Source organism: Rhinolophus sinicus, linkage group LG02 (genome assembly GCF_036562045.2).
Source record: "Rhinolophus sinicus isolate RSC01 linkage group LG02, ASM3656204v1, whole genome shotgun sequence".
In the NCBI taxonomy this organism is placed as follows: domain Eukaryota; kingdom Metazoa; phylum Chordata; class Mammalia; order Chiroptera; family Rhinolophidae; genus Rhinolophus; species Rhinolophus sinicus.
In genome coordinates, this window is record NC_133752.1 from 57,724,097 (window position 1) to 57,737,390 (window position 13,294).

Below are 13,294 nucleotides of genomic sequence, written 5' to 3' on the forward strand. Positions count from 1 at the left end.
ATAATTAATATATTACATATATATCAAATATGGTGACATGGTAAACAAGGTTAATCTATATGCAAAGCATACAAATGTTTATTTTGTTTCCCTTACAACTTTTTTTAGGTTTGAAATTTTTCAACATAAAAATTAATTATTTACAAATGTCAATGTTGGTGGTTGGACAGACCGTCAATAACTCCCTGTGATCTCCAGGATAAAATCCAAACACTTGTCTGGCACTCAAGCCTTTTAAGATGAGATCCTTTCCTATCTCCCATGCCCTTCACACATGAAACTTGAGTCATTCAAAGAGACCTGTATTTCTCTATATGTTGTTTCTTTTGCTTGGAGTATTATTCTGTTTCATTCCCTTTACACAATACTATTTGAACTTCACGATTCTGCTCAAGGAAGTGCTGATCTTGTAAGCATTCCCTGAGCCTCCTCCTTCCCCTCTGTGTTCCTTTGATGCCCCCTACAGTAAAGCATTTATATAGCTCTATAATAGCCTACATCATTGGGTATTGTCACAGTCGTTTTTCAAATCTGTCCCCCACACTAGACTGTGTATATTCAAAATTTAGTTTGTTAGCGAGTGTGCAGTTGTTATTTTATAAATTTGCAATATTTATTAAAAGTAGGCTCTGAAAAGTTAAGAATTTTTGTTTATTTAATTCACTTCTGTACTTTCAGCACCTAGAACAGTGCCTGGCTTGTTCTATGCACTCAGTAAATATTTGTAGAATAAATGAATGAATAATTAAATATGTAACAAAATGAATAAGTGATTAAATCCAAAGAAATGTATTTCCTTTTCTAGGTTTCCAGTACACTAAATATGGATGCCGTAGGAAAAGTGATAATAAAATGGTTCATCGCAGCTTCTGTGAAGTCAACAAAAAGCCTAAACCTATTAGAAGAATGTGCAATATTCAAGAATGTACACATCCACTGTAAGCATTTATTTTAACTCTCATATCCTGACAACAAAATAATAGGGATTTAAATGTCTTTAGCTCTTTTAGTTCTAATTTTCTTTGTAGTCAAAGCTAATATATGCAATTGGCTTAAATAGATCATTTCACAGGAATTATATAAAGTTGTGGCTCCCTGTCCTTTACCATATATCCCTGCTTCTCACACAAAAAATGCTTTCAGCTATTATGCTTCTTTTGATATTTGGTACCACTTGTTTTCATCTCTCTAAGTAAAATGTTTTTGCTTCTACTCCTTGAGTTTTTGAGGGAGGAAAAAGTAGAGGACGTTTTAGACATTTATATATTGGCTTTCCACTGTGGAAAATAAAAGATTCAGCACTCTTTTACAAGCCTTCCCCAAATGTACACTCACAACCCACAGTTCTCCCTTTTCTGGAACTTCCAATATTAATATAACCTATTTTTACCGATATTAATATTCAGAGTTTATATTATTTCAACAACATGTATCTCTCTTAACTCTTGATTCACTTAGCATGCTCTTATGTTTCTTATAAAACTTGGTTTCTTCTAGAGTTAATGAATGTCTTGATTTTTACATATATTTTTTACTACTTTTCACTAATTCATCCCCAAACTCTCTTCCATGGGTATGAATCTCCTCTAAATACTAAACACTCAAGTGTCCTGTCACTTTCATCTTAGAGATACCTCTCAGAGAGTTCTATGTGTTCCAGCTCTGCCCTGGTCTTCTACACAGCTTTCATCCTGGTGTTTCTGTTTATCATCCCCCTACCAAGTCCTACTGCCTACCTCTCGCATTGGAGCTCCTGTTTCTTGCGTTCCTTGTCTTATCTTTTGGTGTATTCATTTGCTCTGGTGGCTCTTCCAGTAGCTTCATGGAAAAAAAAAAAGTATATAGTGAGTAAAAGTTTTTATATAAGAATTAAATTTTTCTATACTTAAGAAAAATATGTATGAAGTTAAAGTATAATGGTATATAAGTAGCCTTTCTTCTACTCTTACTCTTGATCATTTGGACCCACACACATACACAATTCCAAACTACATTTTTCCTCAGACCATTTTTCCTTGAAACCATTGTTCGGTTGTTTTTTTTTAGACTCCAGAGTTGCTGTTGAAAAGTTATTTGCTATTCTGATTCCCACTTCCTTCAATGTGACCAAGTTCTCCTTGTCATCCAAAGTTTATAGGATCTTCTTTTTATTTCCAGTGTTCTGAATTTCAGTGGTGAAATTGCCTTGGTGCTCATCTTCTCTCATCCATCATGCTGTGTACACGTAGACTTTTTAAAACATGAAACCAATACTTTCATCTCTGGGAGATTTTCTTACATTTTTTCTTTGAAAAATGTCTTTTTTCTCCAGTGTTTTTTCTTTCTGGGATATTTGTAGTTAGGCTTCCTAAACAGATCTAATTTTCTTTTCTCCTATTATTTATTGTTTCACTTGCTTCATTTTTCAGTTTTGCTATATGTTGTTAGTGTTCAAGAGCTTTAATATCGAAAAACTCTGTTTTGTTCCTCAAATTTTCCTTGTTCCTCAAATTTTCCTTTTGCAAGGCTTTTGATTCTTATTTCACAGGTGTTATATATTCTTTCATCCTTTCTTAGGATAGTAAAGATTATTTCCTCTTTCTTGCATTATATCTTTTGAGTTCCTTTCTTCTTTTTCCCCACCTCCATCATTTGTGTTAGAGGCTTTCTGTGTCTGGTGAGTATTGGTTTTTCATGCATATACAAAAATGCAGTGTTAAGCAGGCTGACTAGAAGCTTGCTTTATGGTCAAGATTTGTTTGCTGGCGGGCTTCACTGTAGGATAAGCTGGGTGGGCTATTTCATTGAAAGACCCTAAATTATCTGTATATTTAGGGTTTTTCTAATGAAATGATGTTTGCATAAACTAGAAACAATCTGCTGAGGGAGTATAAGCTTATTTAATAGCAGTTCTGGAAGTTGTATATGTGTAGGCAACTAGGGTCATCTCATCATTCCATATGTACATTTTTTACATAACCCCTTGTTTTCACTATGATCTCTTTCTCTGTTGTCTCTTGACTATGTCTCCTGTCCACAAGTTAAGTCTGGTTCACTTTCTTCAGAGAACGAACCTCAAGTCTTCTTCTGGGTTGGAGGTGGGGAAATCACCTCGTGGGGTTAAAGATCAGGAGATCTAACGGCCTCCGAACAGGTTTTCTGTCAGTGCCCCCATTTTCAGCCCTGCCATCACCCACACTTTCATGAGGCCACAATTCCTGAAGTTCTGCATCAAGTTGGTTTGTTTCTCAGCTCCTGCTGCAGACTTAAACTGCATCCTTCTTAGGTCTACTGAATTAGTAACTGTATGTTCAACTGCTTCCTAGCTTCCAAAATTATCTTCTGGTGGCTCCTTTTCAATTTCTTTTTTCTTGCCTTTGTGAGTTTATACCCTTTTTATCCTTTGCTGTCATTCTAGAAATTTCACGAGTGAATAAGGTAACCAGAAATGTCTATGATTATAAAATGTGTACTTCTCACAGAATATCTGCCTTCAAATGAGAGTCACTATTAAGGCCTTCAAAATTGAATACAATTTCTTAGTTGCCACAGTGCATTCTACAAGCTAGAGTAATCTTACACTGTGAATACTAAAAACTGCTGAAATTTAAGCATGGTTATATTTTGGTACCCCGGATATACAGGAAGAAAAAAAATTGCAGAAGAAAAGTAACTTTTGGAAGGATAAATAGTATGCCTTGATTTCATTCTGACAGATTAAGTAGATGGAATCAATGGTGACAGCTCGTTGGGACCTGGTAACCACATGTAATAGAGAACTGTCCATAATATTGTATCCACAGCTGATTTGCAGAGTCCTGGGGTCATTGACATCAACACTAGGATTTGGAAATGTCCCATGGGAAATCTTTTTTAAAATACATTTTTGGAAATATTTCTATCAGGTGCATTCTAGCCCTGATGCACACTACCTCTACCTTTCTGTCAGACCCACTAAGGCTTAATATGAAGAACTAAATTTTCTAAACAGGATAGATATTTCTTGTAGGCTTCATGGCAGCAACTGTGGAAATGAAATAGTCATCTCAAAATATTAAAACATGAGTAAACTCCTGATTTCATGGAAAAGCTGCAGCATCCAAATCAGTTGCACACGTCAGATGGATTCTTTTTTTGATTTGCTGTCAGATGTTTAATACCATTAGGCAATATGGCTGAGAGTGAGTTGGTGTATTTTTTGAAAACGACCATCATGCCTAAACCTACCTACCTGGATAACCTTAAGATGAGTTTCAGAAACACTCTGTTGATCATCCTTTAGGAAAGGAGAAGGTTTCAGAGTCAGTGGGAGGCAGAAAGATACTAAGCCATTAAAAATAGAAGTGCCAGGCCTGTTGTTAGAAAGTTCTAACACTCTTTAATTGTGTGATGCATCCATCTTTCTGAAAGTCCTTCCTGGATTGCAGTGTGCCCCACTGGGTGGCACATCACTCAGAGAGCAGAAAAGACTAGGTTTGCACGCTCTACATCCCAATGACTGTGGGATTTTAATCCCCACACCCACAGCTGGGTAGCGGAAGAGTGGGAACATTGCACCAAAACCTGTGGGAGTTCCGGCTATCAGCTTCGCACCGTACGCTGCCTTCAGCCACTCCATGACGGCTCCAACCGCTCGGTACACAGCAAGTACTGCGCGGGTGAGCGTCCTGAGAGCCGCCGGCCTTGTAACAGAGTACCCTGCCCGGCCCAGTGGAAAACGGGGCCCTGGAATGAGGTGGGTGTCTGAATTCTGTATGCATGTGTGTGTGTGGAAGCATGTGAAGCATGTTTTAATTTGGCTGAAATACCAGCTAGGCTTTGTGTGAATTGAGAAACTCATATACGTTGTAATCATTAAGCACCTGGAGATGTTAGGAAAAAGCGATATTTTAAAGAAGTGTTTGCATTTAACATTCGTTGATAGGGGCAAACGATGTTTGGGTGTTTTGTGACACAGTGGAGTCTAAAGGTGACTGTCAGATCCTCTGTTTAATGTCTTTGTTGACTTCACCGTTCCTACGGGATGAAATCCAAACGACTAACACTGAATGCGGGACCCTGCCCCATGTGCACCATGATAAATCTTCTTTTTTAAATTGAGTTCTAATTGATAGAACTTTCTGTTAGTTTTAGGCACACAGTGTAACAATTCAATATTTGTATATATTGCAAAATGATCACAAGAAGTCCCATGCTGACTCTTGTTATTTGTTCTTTATTCTAACTCCTAGACCCCGTTTGAGCAAACTGGGTCTAGGAGTTAGAATAAAGAACACTGTTCAGGAGTTAGAATAAAGAACACTGTTCAGAAAAGACCATGGTGGTTGGAGCCTCCTACCTTTTGGTGGGCTGGCCCTTCCCCATCCTCCTATCTAACCATCTCCCTCTTAGTGACCAAGGCTCATCTCCACAGTCCAAAATACCACCTTCTAGAAGGTGCCTTTCCCACGTCCTTCCCCTGTGTCCCCAAGGCAGAGACGCCTATGCTAGTGTAGTGTTCATGGCCAAGTTTTGTACCTCCTTTACTTCAGCCTGTGCTTACCACTAGTCCACCTACTTCTCCAAAGCCGTGTGCTTTGCTTCCAAAGTCCCTAGCTGGTGCCTGTGCAAGTGGTGTTTGCTTGGTGACTGGCCGACTCAGTGTTGAGGAGCCTGAATTAACCTCGTGTCTTTGGTATTCCTAAAAACTCATAATGAGGAATCATAGGGTCATAGGCAAAGAACTTATAGGAGAAAGGGCATCAAAACCCAGATGGAGAATGAAGGAGGAAGTGGGGAGCCGGCCCAAGATGGAAGGATGGGCAAGTGAAAGTTTCATGCACAGACCCCAAAGATGACTCATGTTCTGTGTCCTCAGAGTCTTAGAACAAGGGCCCCTCCTTTGTAGCTCCTATCTAGAACAATAGCATAATCATTTCTGGGCTTAGTTTTAGAGTACTTGGCTCCTTCATTAAAGAATTTATGGGACTAGTATAATAGTAGTTCCAAAGAGGTGGAATTAACCAATGTAGCATGTCAGTAAATTCTGCCATCTGTAAGGAAGGTGAAAGAATGGGAAGGTCAATGCCATAATTGACTCCCTGAAAACAGGCACCCCTACTCTTATTAGGAACTATGTAGGTATTAAGATTATAATACTAAGAGCTTCTTTCATATCAAATGCTTACTACTTGCCAGGCATAATTTTTAGATACATTGTCTCCTTTGCCTTCATTCAGTTCTACAACAATCCTGCAAGGCAAGTGTTATTATCCCAGCTTTCAGGGGAAAAGCCATGTGCCTAGGCTGGTAAGGGATGGAGACAGAGTATCCACCTAGGATTATCTGTCTCCAAACCACTGTGTAATACCACAACCATAGAGAAAGGACTCCAGAGCTGTGCATGTATGTGTGCGTGAATGGGGAGAGGAAGAAAGCTGTCTTGGTGCAAAAAACATCTGTAATGGCAGCCTTTGTTTCTGTAGTGTTCCGTAACCTGTGGTGAAGGGACGGAAGTGAGACAGGTGCTCTGCAGGGCTGGAGACCACTGCGAAGGAGAAAAGCCTGAGTCCGTCAGAGCTTGTCAGCTGCCTCCCTGTAATGGTAGGTGTGGCACTATTGGTTTCAGTGCTCTGACAATGGTTTTTAAGCCTCAAAAAGCAGAATTTCCTTTTAGGACAAGTCCTAGAATTTCTATTTGCTTATCGAAAAACAGCCACAGGAAAACAGCCTTAAAAATTAGCCTCAACAAGTCTTAAGAACGGTGTTTGAAGCCATGTCCCAACCAAGTGAATTATCCTAACTAACCACTGCAGCCTCTCCCACAGTTCCTCTTAGGCAGCAGTGCTGGGGTAAGGCCTGTGTCATGTATATGTAGCTTCTAGAAAAGCTGCATATTTCTAGAAAAGCTACATATTTTTTCTCTATGATTTCCTTTATAACCTCCCATTGTAAAAGCATCATACTGCAGAAGGTTTTGAAATGTTTTACTGAAATTAATTCAGTTTAGACGTGTGGATGATAAATGCTCTTCAAAATGCCATTTCTAACAGCTGTCCATCCATATATGTTCCCTTCCCTAGGGGGATTTCAGAATAGACACCTTGCACAAATGCAAAGATTTGCCTAACCTACTCTCTGGCTGTATTGCAAAAGCAGAGTGATTTTATTTAAAAATAGACATCAATGTGCTGCTGTAAAACAAAATTTACATTGGATGTTTACAGTTTCTGTCACTGTCTCCTTCCTCCTTTTCTGTGCTTGCTCTATTTACATCTGTCTGTGTCCTCTCTCCTCATTTTGTATTGCCATTTTGCTCTCTCCTCTGTCTCTCACATTCTGTGTCGGTCTGGCCTTGCTCCACACCTGCTGCCTTTTCTTCTTGTCTTCTTTTTCCTCTTCTCTCCCACATGTGTCTGTCTCATTCTCTCTTTCCAGTCTCAGACATTCTCTCCCTTCTGGCCTTTCTTTATCCTCCCCATCTGCCCCACCACAAGCTTCCTCTTAAATTCAGTTTTCCTAAGTCTGTGCTTACTGTTCTGCCACACTTAGGACTGAAGAAGTTACAGTTACTTACAAACACTGTAAGTAAGCCATCGATTGAATATTGATGTCTGCTAAATTTTATTTTCTTTTTTCAAGAAAATTGGCAAGGTGATATTTTATCAAATGTCTAATTTTTTTAGGAAATTTCAGGGTTCAAGTTTTTTAAACCTTGTAAACTATTTCATTGTACGTTTTCATTTGAAAAGTGTGGTGGCATGAATGAGTATGACCATGAGGGGGAGACAAAGGACAGATAATTTAATCATTCTTCTCTGGAAAGTATATTTGAAAGTTTAAAACATAAGTCAAAGCCAAAAGAGCAAACTTACTCAGAAGCTATAAAGTTTAGTTGCCCTAATATTTTATTCTTATGTAGGCATTACCACCAGGAGGCTAAACACTTTGTGTGAGCTTTATTGATCTAAATAGCTGATAGTGCTTTATATTTCTGCAAATATGCCTAATTGTCAGCAAGAATTTGCTTGATTCTCTTCCTTTAGCAAAAAGGAAAAGATTTTATTGTAAAACAGAGGTGCAAATGAGAGTACATGACTATGTTAGTGATTCCCCATTCTTTTAGCTGTTCTCTTTCTCTGACATGCAGGCCCAAAAGCCAATTCTAGGAGTTCTACAAGGCCACATATTTCTACCATACATCAGTGAAGTAAATACTACTTCCATCTGTCTCTAACTGCAATTGGAATCAAATGGCCTTTTGAAACCAGGTGTAAAAACCTTTTTCCTGAACTTCTTATGATGATCGGGGCATAGAGTGAGAAGGCTAAAAAAGCTTTCTTAATTTTAACGATTTTTGTTATGTGAACCTTTTCTAGGCCTCATTTTGTTTGTACTATTTACTGTAGCTATTGAGTCCTTCCCAGATTTTCCAAGGCAAATTACCACAAACCGAATGTATTCTTTTACTTACTTGTTTCTTTTCATCCCTTTTCCTCCTCCATACAGAAGCATATTCTGGCCATAATTAGACCCAGGCTGTGAACTGGTCCTGGCAATGCTGAGCTGCTCACACTTAGACACAGGAGATGCTCATGTGGCCTCCTTTAACTCAGAAAAAATAGAGCACTTTGAGCTGGACCACAGAACAAGGGTGATGGTGCTGGATCAGAGGGAAAAGAGAGTATAGGGTCAGTAAGGTCCTTCCATCCTAGAGCCTTAAACACAGAGGAAGAAGACATTAATTTCCTTATTTTAAGATACAGGCATAGAAAAACTCATTTGGATATGATGAGAAATTGATATTTGAGGTGAAACCCATCAATGTGATGCTCAGACATTCATAACATAATTAGATGATTACCTTAGCTAATGTGAAATACTCAAACACATCATACTATACAATAGATCTGTAAACTAACACCAGGCAAATACAAGTCATTCCACAATTTTGGAAGAGGCATGGTATTGTAATTCTCATAATAAGAGGTAATAATTAATAGGTAATAGTTTTTAGCCCTCTCTTGGCCTTGTCAACTGACCCTTCTTCTTTTTTTTCTTTTTTTTTTTCATACTTTAGAAAAAAGATTCTTCAATTTCTTTGGCAAGTTATATGGCAGATCCTTACCTAGCAATTTAGTATTACCCAATAATACAATTTAAAGTGATTACAGTATATACATGCCACAATTTATGAGTCTTTGCATTTATTAATTAGATAGGGGATCAATATTTCTGTGTTGAACTATGTACATGGGATCCACCTAGGATATCCCTGGAATGAGTGAAAATATATAATATTTGAACTTCTTGACATGTAATTCTTATAACCTGTATTCAACAAATTTTAAAAATAATAAAAATAGTGCGTACACACATGTATCAAATGCTTTATGAGTGCTGCTTTTAGTACTATTTAAACATAAAGTGATACCAGGTTATGAAAGTTAAGAACCAACAGTTTCATGTTTACTATTGAATATTCTCAGGTTATTTGTTATTTCAAAGTGCAAATTTGGGTAAATTGTGTCAACTTTCTTATGAGTAAATGTGAAATTATTGCATTCATTCTAGAGAATATTATTCTAATCAAGATCTTATCTTCATTTTTCTTTCGGTAATACATTTTTAAATTTACATTTAATATAGAGGCTACTCTATTATAAAGACAGAAATACCATATATATATGTATATATATACATATATATATATTCCTTTATATCCTAAAAATATTTTTAGTAAAATTAATCCTATTTTCTCATTTAAAAATCAGATATATGTTTCTAGCAGGAAGAAAAAAATACCTGGATCTGAAGTCTCCTGATGGAGATAGTAAAATGGTGGTCAACCCAAGTGCTTTGCACGTAAAGAATTACTTCTTTCAGTGAATTCGTCCTAATGCTGATATTTTTAATGCAAAGGCTCATGTGGAGAACTCCCTTCAATGTCAGATTTTCCTTATATCTTTTTATATTCATAAATAAGTTTACTGTCTTTCCTCCTTATATTTTATATTTAGATTTATTATTATTCTTTTTAATTTTCACAGATGAGCCATGTTTGGGAGATAAATCCATATTCTGTCAAATGGAGGTGCTGGCGAGATACTGCTCCATACCAGGTTATAACAAGTTATGTTGTGAGTCGTGTAGTAAGCGCAGTAGCACCCTGCCACCACCATACCTTCCAGAAGCTGCTGAAACTCATGATGATGCTATCTTTAACCCTAGTGACCTCCCTGGATCTCTAGTAATGCCTACATCTTTGGTTCCTTACTATTCAGAGACCCCTGCTGAAAAGAAGAAATCTTTGAGTAGGATCTCTTCAGTGGGAGGTCCAAATGCATATGCTGCTTTCAGGCCAAACAGTAAACCTGATGGTGCTAACTTACCCCAGAGGAGATCTCAGCAAGCAGGAAATAAGACTGTGAGACTGGTCTCCCCTGCCACCAAGAGTGGCCACCTCAATTCATCTTCACAAATGGCTGCTGCCCCCTTCCTTGCAGTCAGTGATTCATTAGGTGCTTCTTCTCTGGCAAGAACCTCAAAGAAAGATGAAAAGATTATTGACAAGAGACGTCCGGTAAGATCATCTACCTTGGAAAGATGAGAAAGTGAACCTAAAAGGCTGGAAATCAGAGGAAGACCTGGACAAGCTCTCTCTCTCCATGGTGCATACAGCTTGTTTAAAGTGGAAACCTCCATAGATTGTCAACTCATTTTACCTGTAAGTGGAAGAAAAAAAAGTGCTGGTTCACTTTTCTAGTTGCTTTCATCCTTTTTGTTGTTGTTCTGCATTGACTCATTTATCAGAACTCATTGGAAGAAAGCGCCAAAGATTATTAACAGAAGGAAAGTAAGTTGTTAAGTATATTGGTCACTCTCTAAATAGAAAAGGGACTGGAACCAATTGTGCATATCAGCTGATTTTTTGTTTTAAAAAAGTTATAGTAAAAATAAAAAGAGATGCCAACTGTTTACACCTTAACAAAATATTTCAGAAATGGAGCAAAGAATTCGTAGACTTATATGCCTATTTATCTATATTAGAAATATTGTATGAGCAAATTTGCAGCTGTTGTGTAAATACTGTATATTGCAGAAATCAGTATTATTTTAAGAGATGTGTTCTCAAATGATTGTTTACTATATTACATTTCTGGATGTTCTAGGTGCCTGTCATTGAGTGTTGCCTTATTTGACATTCTATGGGTTGATTTTTCAAAGCAGACTATTACAAAGAAGTTAGAATTGCAGCTACTGACAACACAAAGAGTTTTGTTACACAGTTTAATCAACAATGTGATACCTAAATTATAGAAAAGAAAAAAAATAAGATGTAGACACACAGATTTCAGCTTACCTATTACCTTCCATCCTTTCATATAAAGGAATTGGATTTGTGTCTTACTCTACTTGTGGTCACAGGGAACAGAGACCAGTAAAGGAGCCTGTGCAAGAAAAAACTGACACTCCTCTTACCAGGATCTCAGTGGGCACCATTCAAGCGTCCTCTCTTCTTACGTTGTTTTTTATTTCCCATTGTTGACACATACAAAAAATCTATACTCAACGTACTGTAATAATAACAAAGGAAAAATGTCTTGAGATAATTCATATGTTGGTAGCTGAGAAAAACATCATTAAATTAGAATTGACACTCAAGTATAATAGGGCTTTGGAAGCAGGTTCAAGAAAGCATTTGTCAATGGTTGCGATATTTATTTTCTTCATGGTTCATATCCAAATGTTCACAACCACAATGCATCTGACTGCAATAATGTGCTAGTAATTTATGTCAGTGGTCACCTTACTCACAGTGAAGCCAGAAATGCTCTCTCCAGGGAGTAGATGTAAAGTACTTGTATATAAAATTCAGAACTGAAGATATTTATTAAAAGTTGATTTTTTTCTTCATAGTATTTTTATGTACTAAATATTTACGCTAATATCAATGACATATTTTGGTAAACTAGAGAGACATAACTAGAGATGCATGCTTTGTTCTGTGCCTAGAGGAGAAATTTAAGCAAACTACAACCTCCAAATCAAAGAGCTAAAATTTGAACAAATTTAGTGTCATGCAAATCATTTACATTTATAAGTGATTGATACAAAAATGGTGACTTGTTTGCCTTCAGTGAAATATGAAATAGTATGGACTCAGCTAGCTTTTTATGAAATAGTGAATTAGAAACATTTTTTTTTTAAGTATGTGCAAGAGATACGTACCTTATGAATTATACTTCAAAGAAAAAGTGCTGTCAGCGTACTATTTTTAAGGTCAGTTCCTGAACTGTTTAAAAATGTATTATACAAACTAAAATGTAGATATGTTAACCTTTCAAAGCACAGAATGTGCAAGGACTTTTGCATTGTAATCATGGTAAACAGCTTCACCTATTGACTCTATACCTCTTAAGGAATCGCTGCTACTTTGTGCAAGAGTTTGGAAAGTCAAATGAATTAGGTGAATTCCACATCATAAAACAATCTCTGAGCCCCGAGTAGAAGTCATTTCCCCCCCCTCCCCAAATTTCACCAGATTGATTTCTCTCTAGTTTGCTTGCATGTGTATACATCTGGTCCACAGGGGACTGTAGAGAAAGATGGTCAAACACATACACCTCCCATAAAAGATGTATATATTCGTTATATTTCTGATCTTCAAGCTTCCTTTTCTACTAAGCTAAAAAGTCCTTTTTATCAAAGTGTACACTACTGATGCTGTTTGTTGTATTGGGAGCATGTAGTAATAAAAATGTTAACAAAAGTACAGATCTGGCTCGATCTAGATTTTATCATTAGATTCACCGCTGAGTAATATAAATGTATTTTTTTCTCCTACAAAGTGAAATAAGATCGAATTGATTCGCTATTGGATTTTTTCTAAAGAGACTCAAATAAAGTGATGGTGTCTCCTATTCTCACATCAGGGTATATCATAATATTTAAAAAATAATAATAAAAAAGTTATGGGTAGTGGCATTTTGTTTAAGTTCATTCCACAGAACTATAAAGAAGCAGAGAGAAAATGGCAATAATGCTAGTACATATGTGAAAAAAAAGGGGGGACTTTTAAAATGGGTAATGCTAGAGTGTTTTTTAAAGAAAAGCTGCCCTCCCACTTTGAACCTTGATTGCTCGAGCCTTGGTGGGAACACATCACCCATGACTCAGGAATGTGGGAAGGAACTGGGCATTCCATGGAGGCCGTTTCACTATGAAACTGGGAGACCCTCTTGTGCCGTGGTATAAACCACAAAGGGACACCACCTCAGGCTTGGACTCTACCTGGAGCTTCATACCTGAATGATCTTGGGCAACCTGACTAGAC

At 37.2% G+C, this 13,294-nt stretch overlaps 1 protein-coding gene across 1 annotated transcript in view; it reads left to right on the forward strand.

The window, feature by feature from the left end:
* The window catches only part of ADAMTS3 (ADAM metallopeptidase with thrombospondin type 1 motif 3), a 255,690-nt gene extending 242,955 nt beyond the window's left edge, over nt 1-12,735 (forward strand). Inside the window, exons 19-22 of the mRNA XM_074324473.1 lie at nt 806-938; nt 4,507-4,714; nt 6,444-6,561; nt 10,008-12,735. Of these exons, the coding sequence (XP_074180574.1) occupies nt 806-938; nt 4,507-4,714; nt 6,444-6,561; nt 10,008-10,567 (1,019 nt within the window). The 3' untranslated portion in view covers nt 10,568-12,735. The remainder of the gene's footprint in view (nt 1-805; nt 939-4,506; nt 4,715-6,443; nt 6,562-10,007) is intronic.
* Nucleotides 12,736-13,294: the final 559 nt, after the last annotated feature.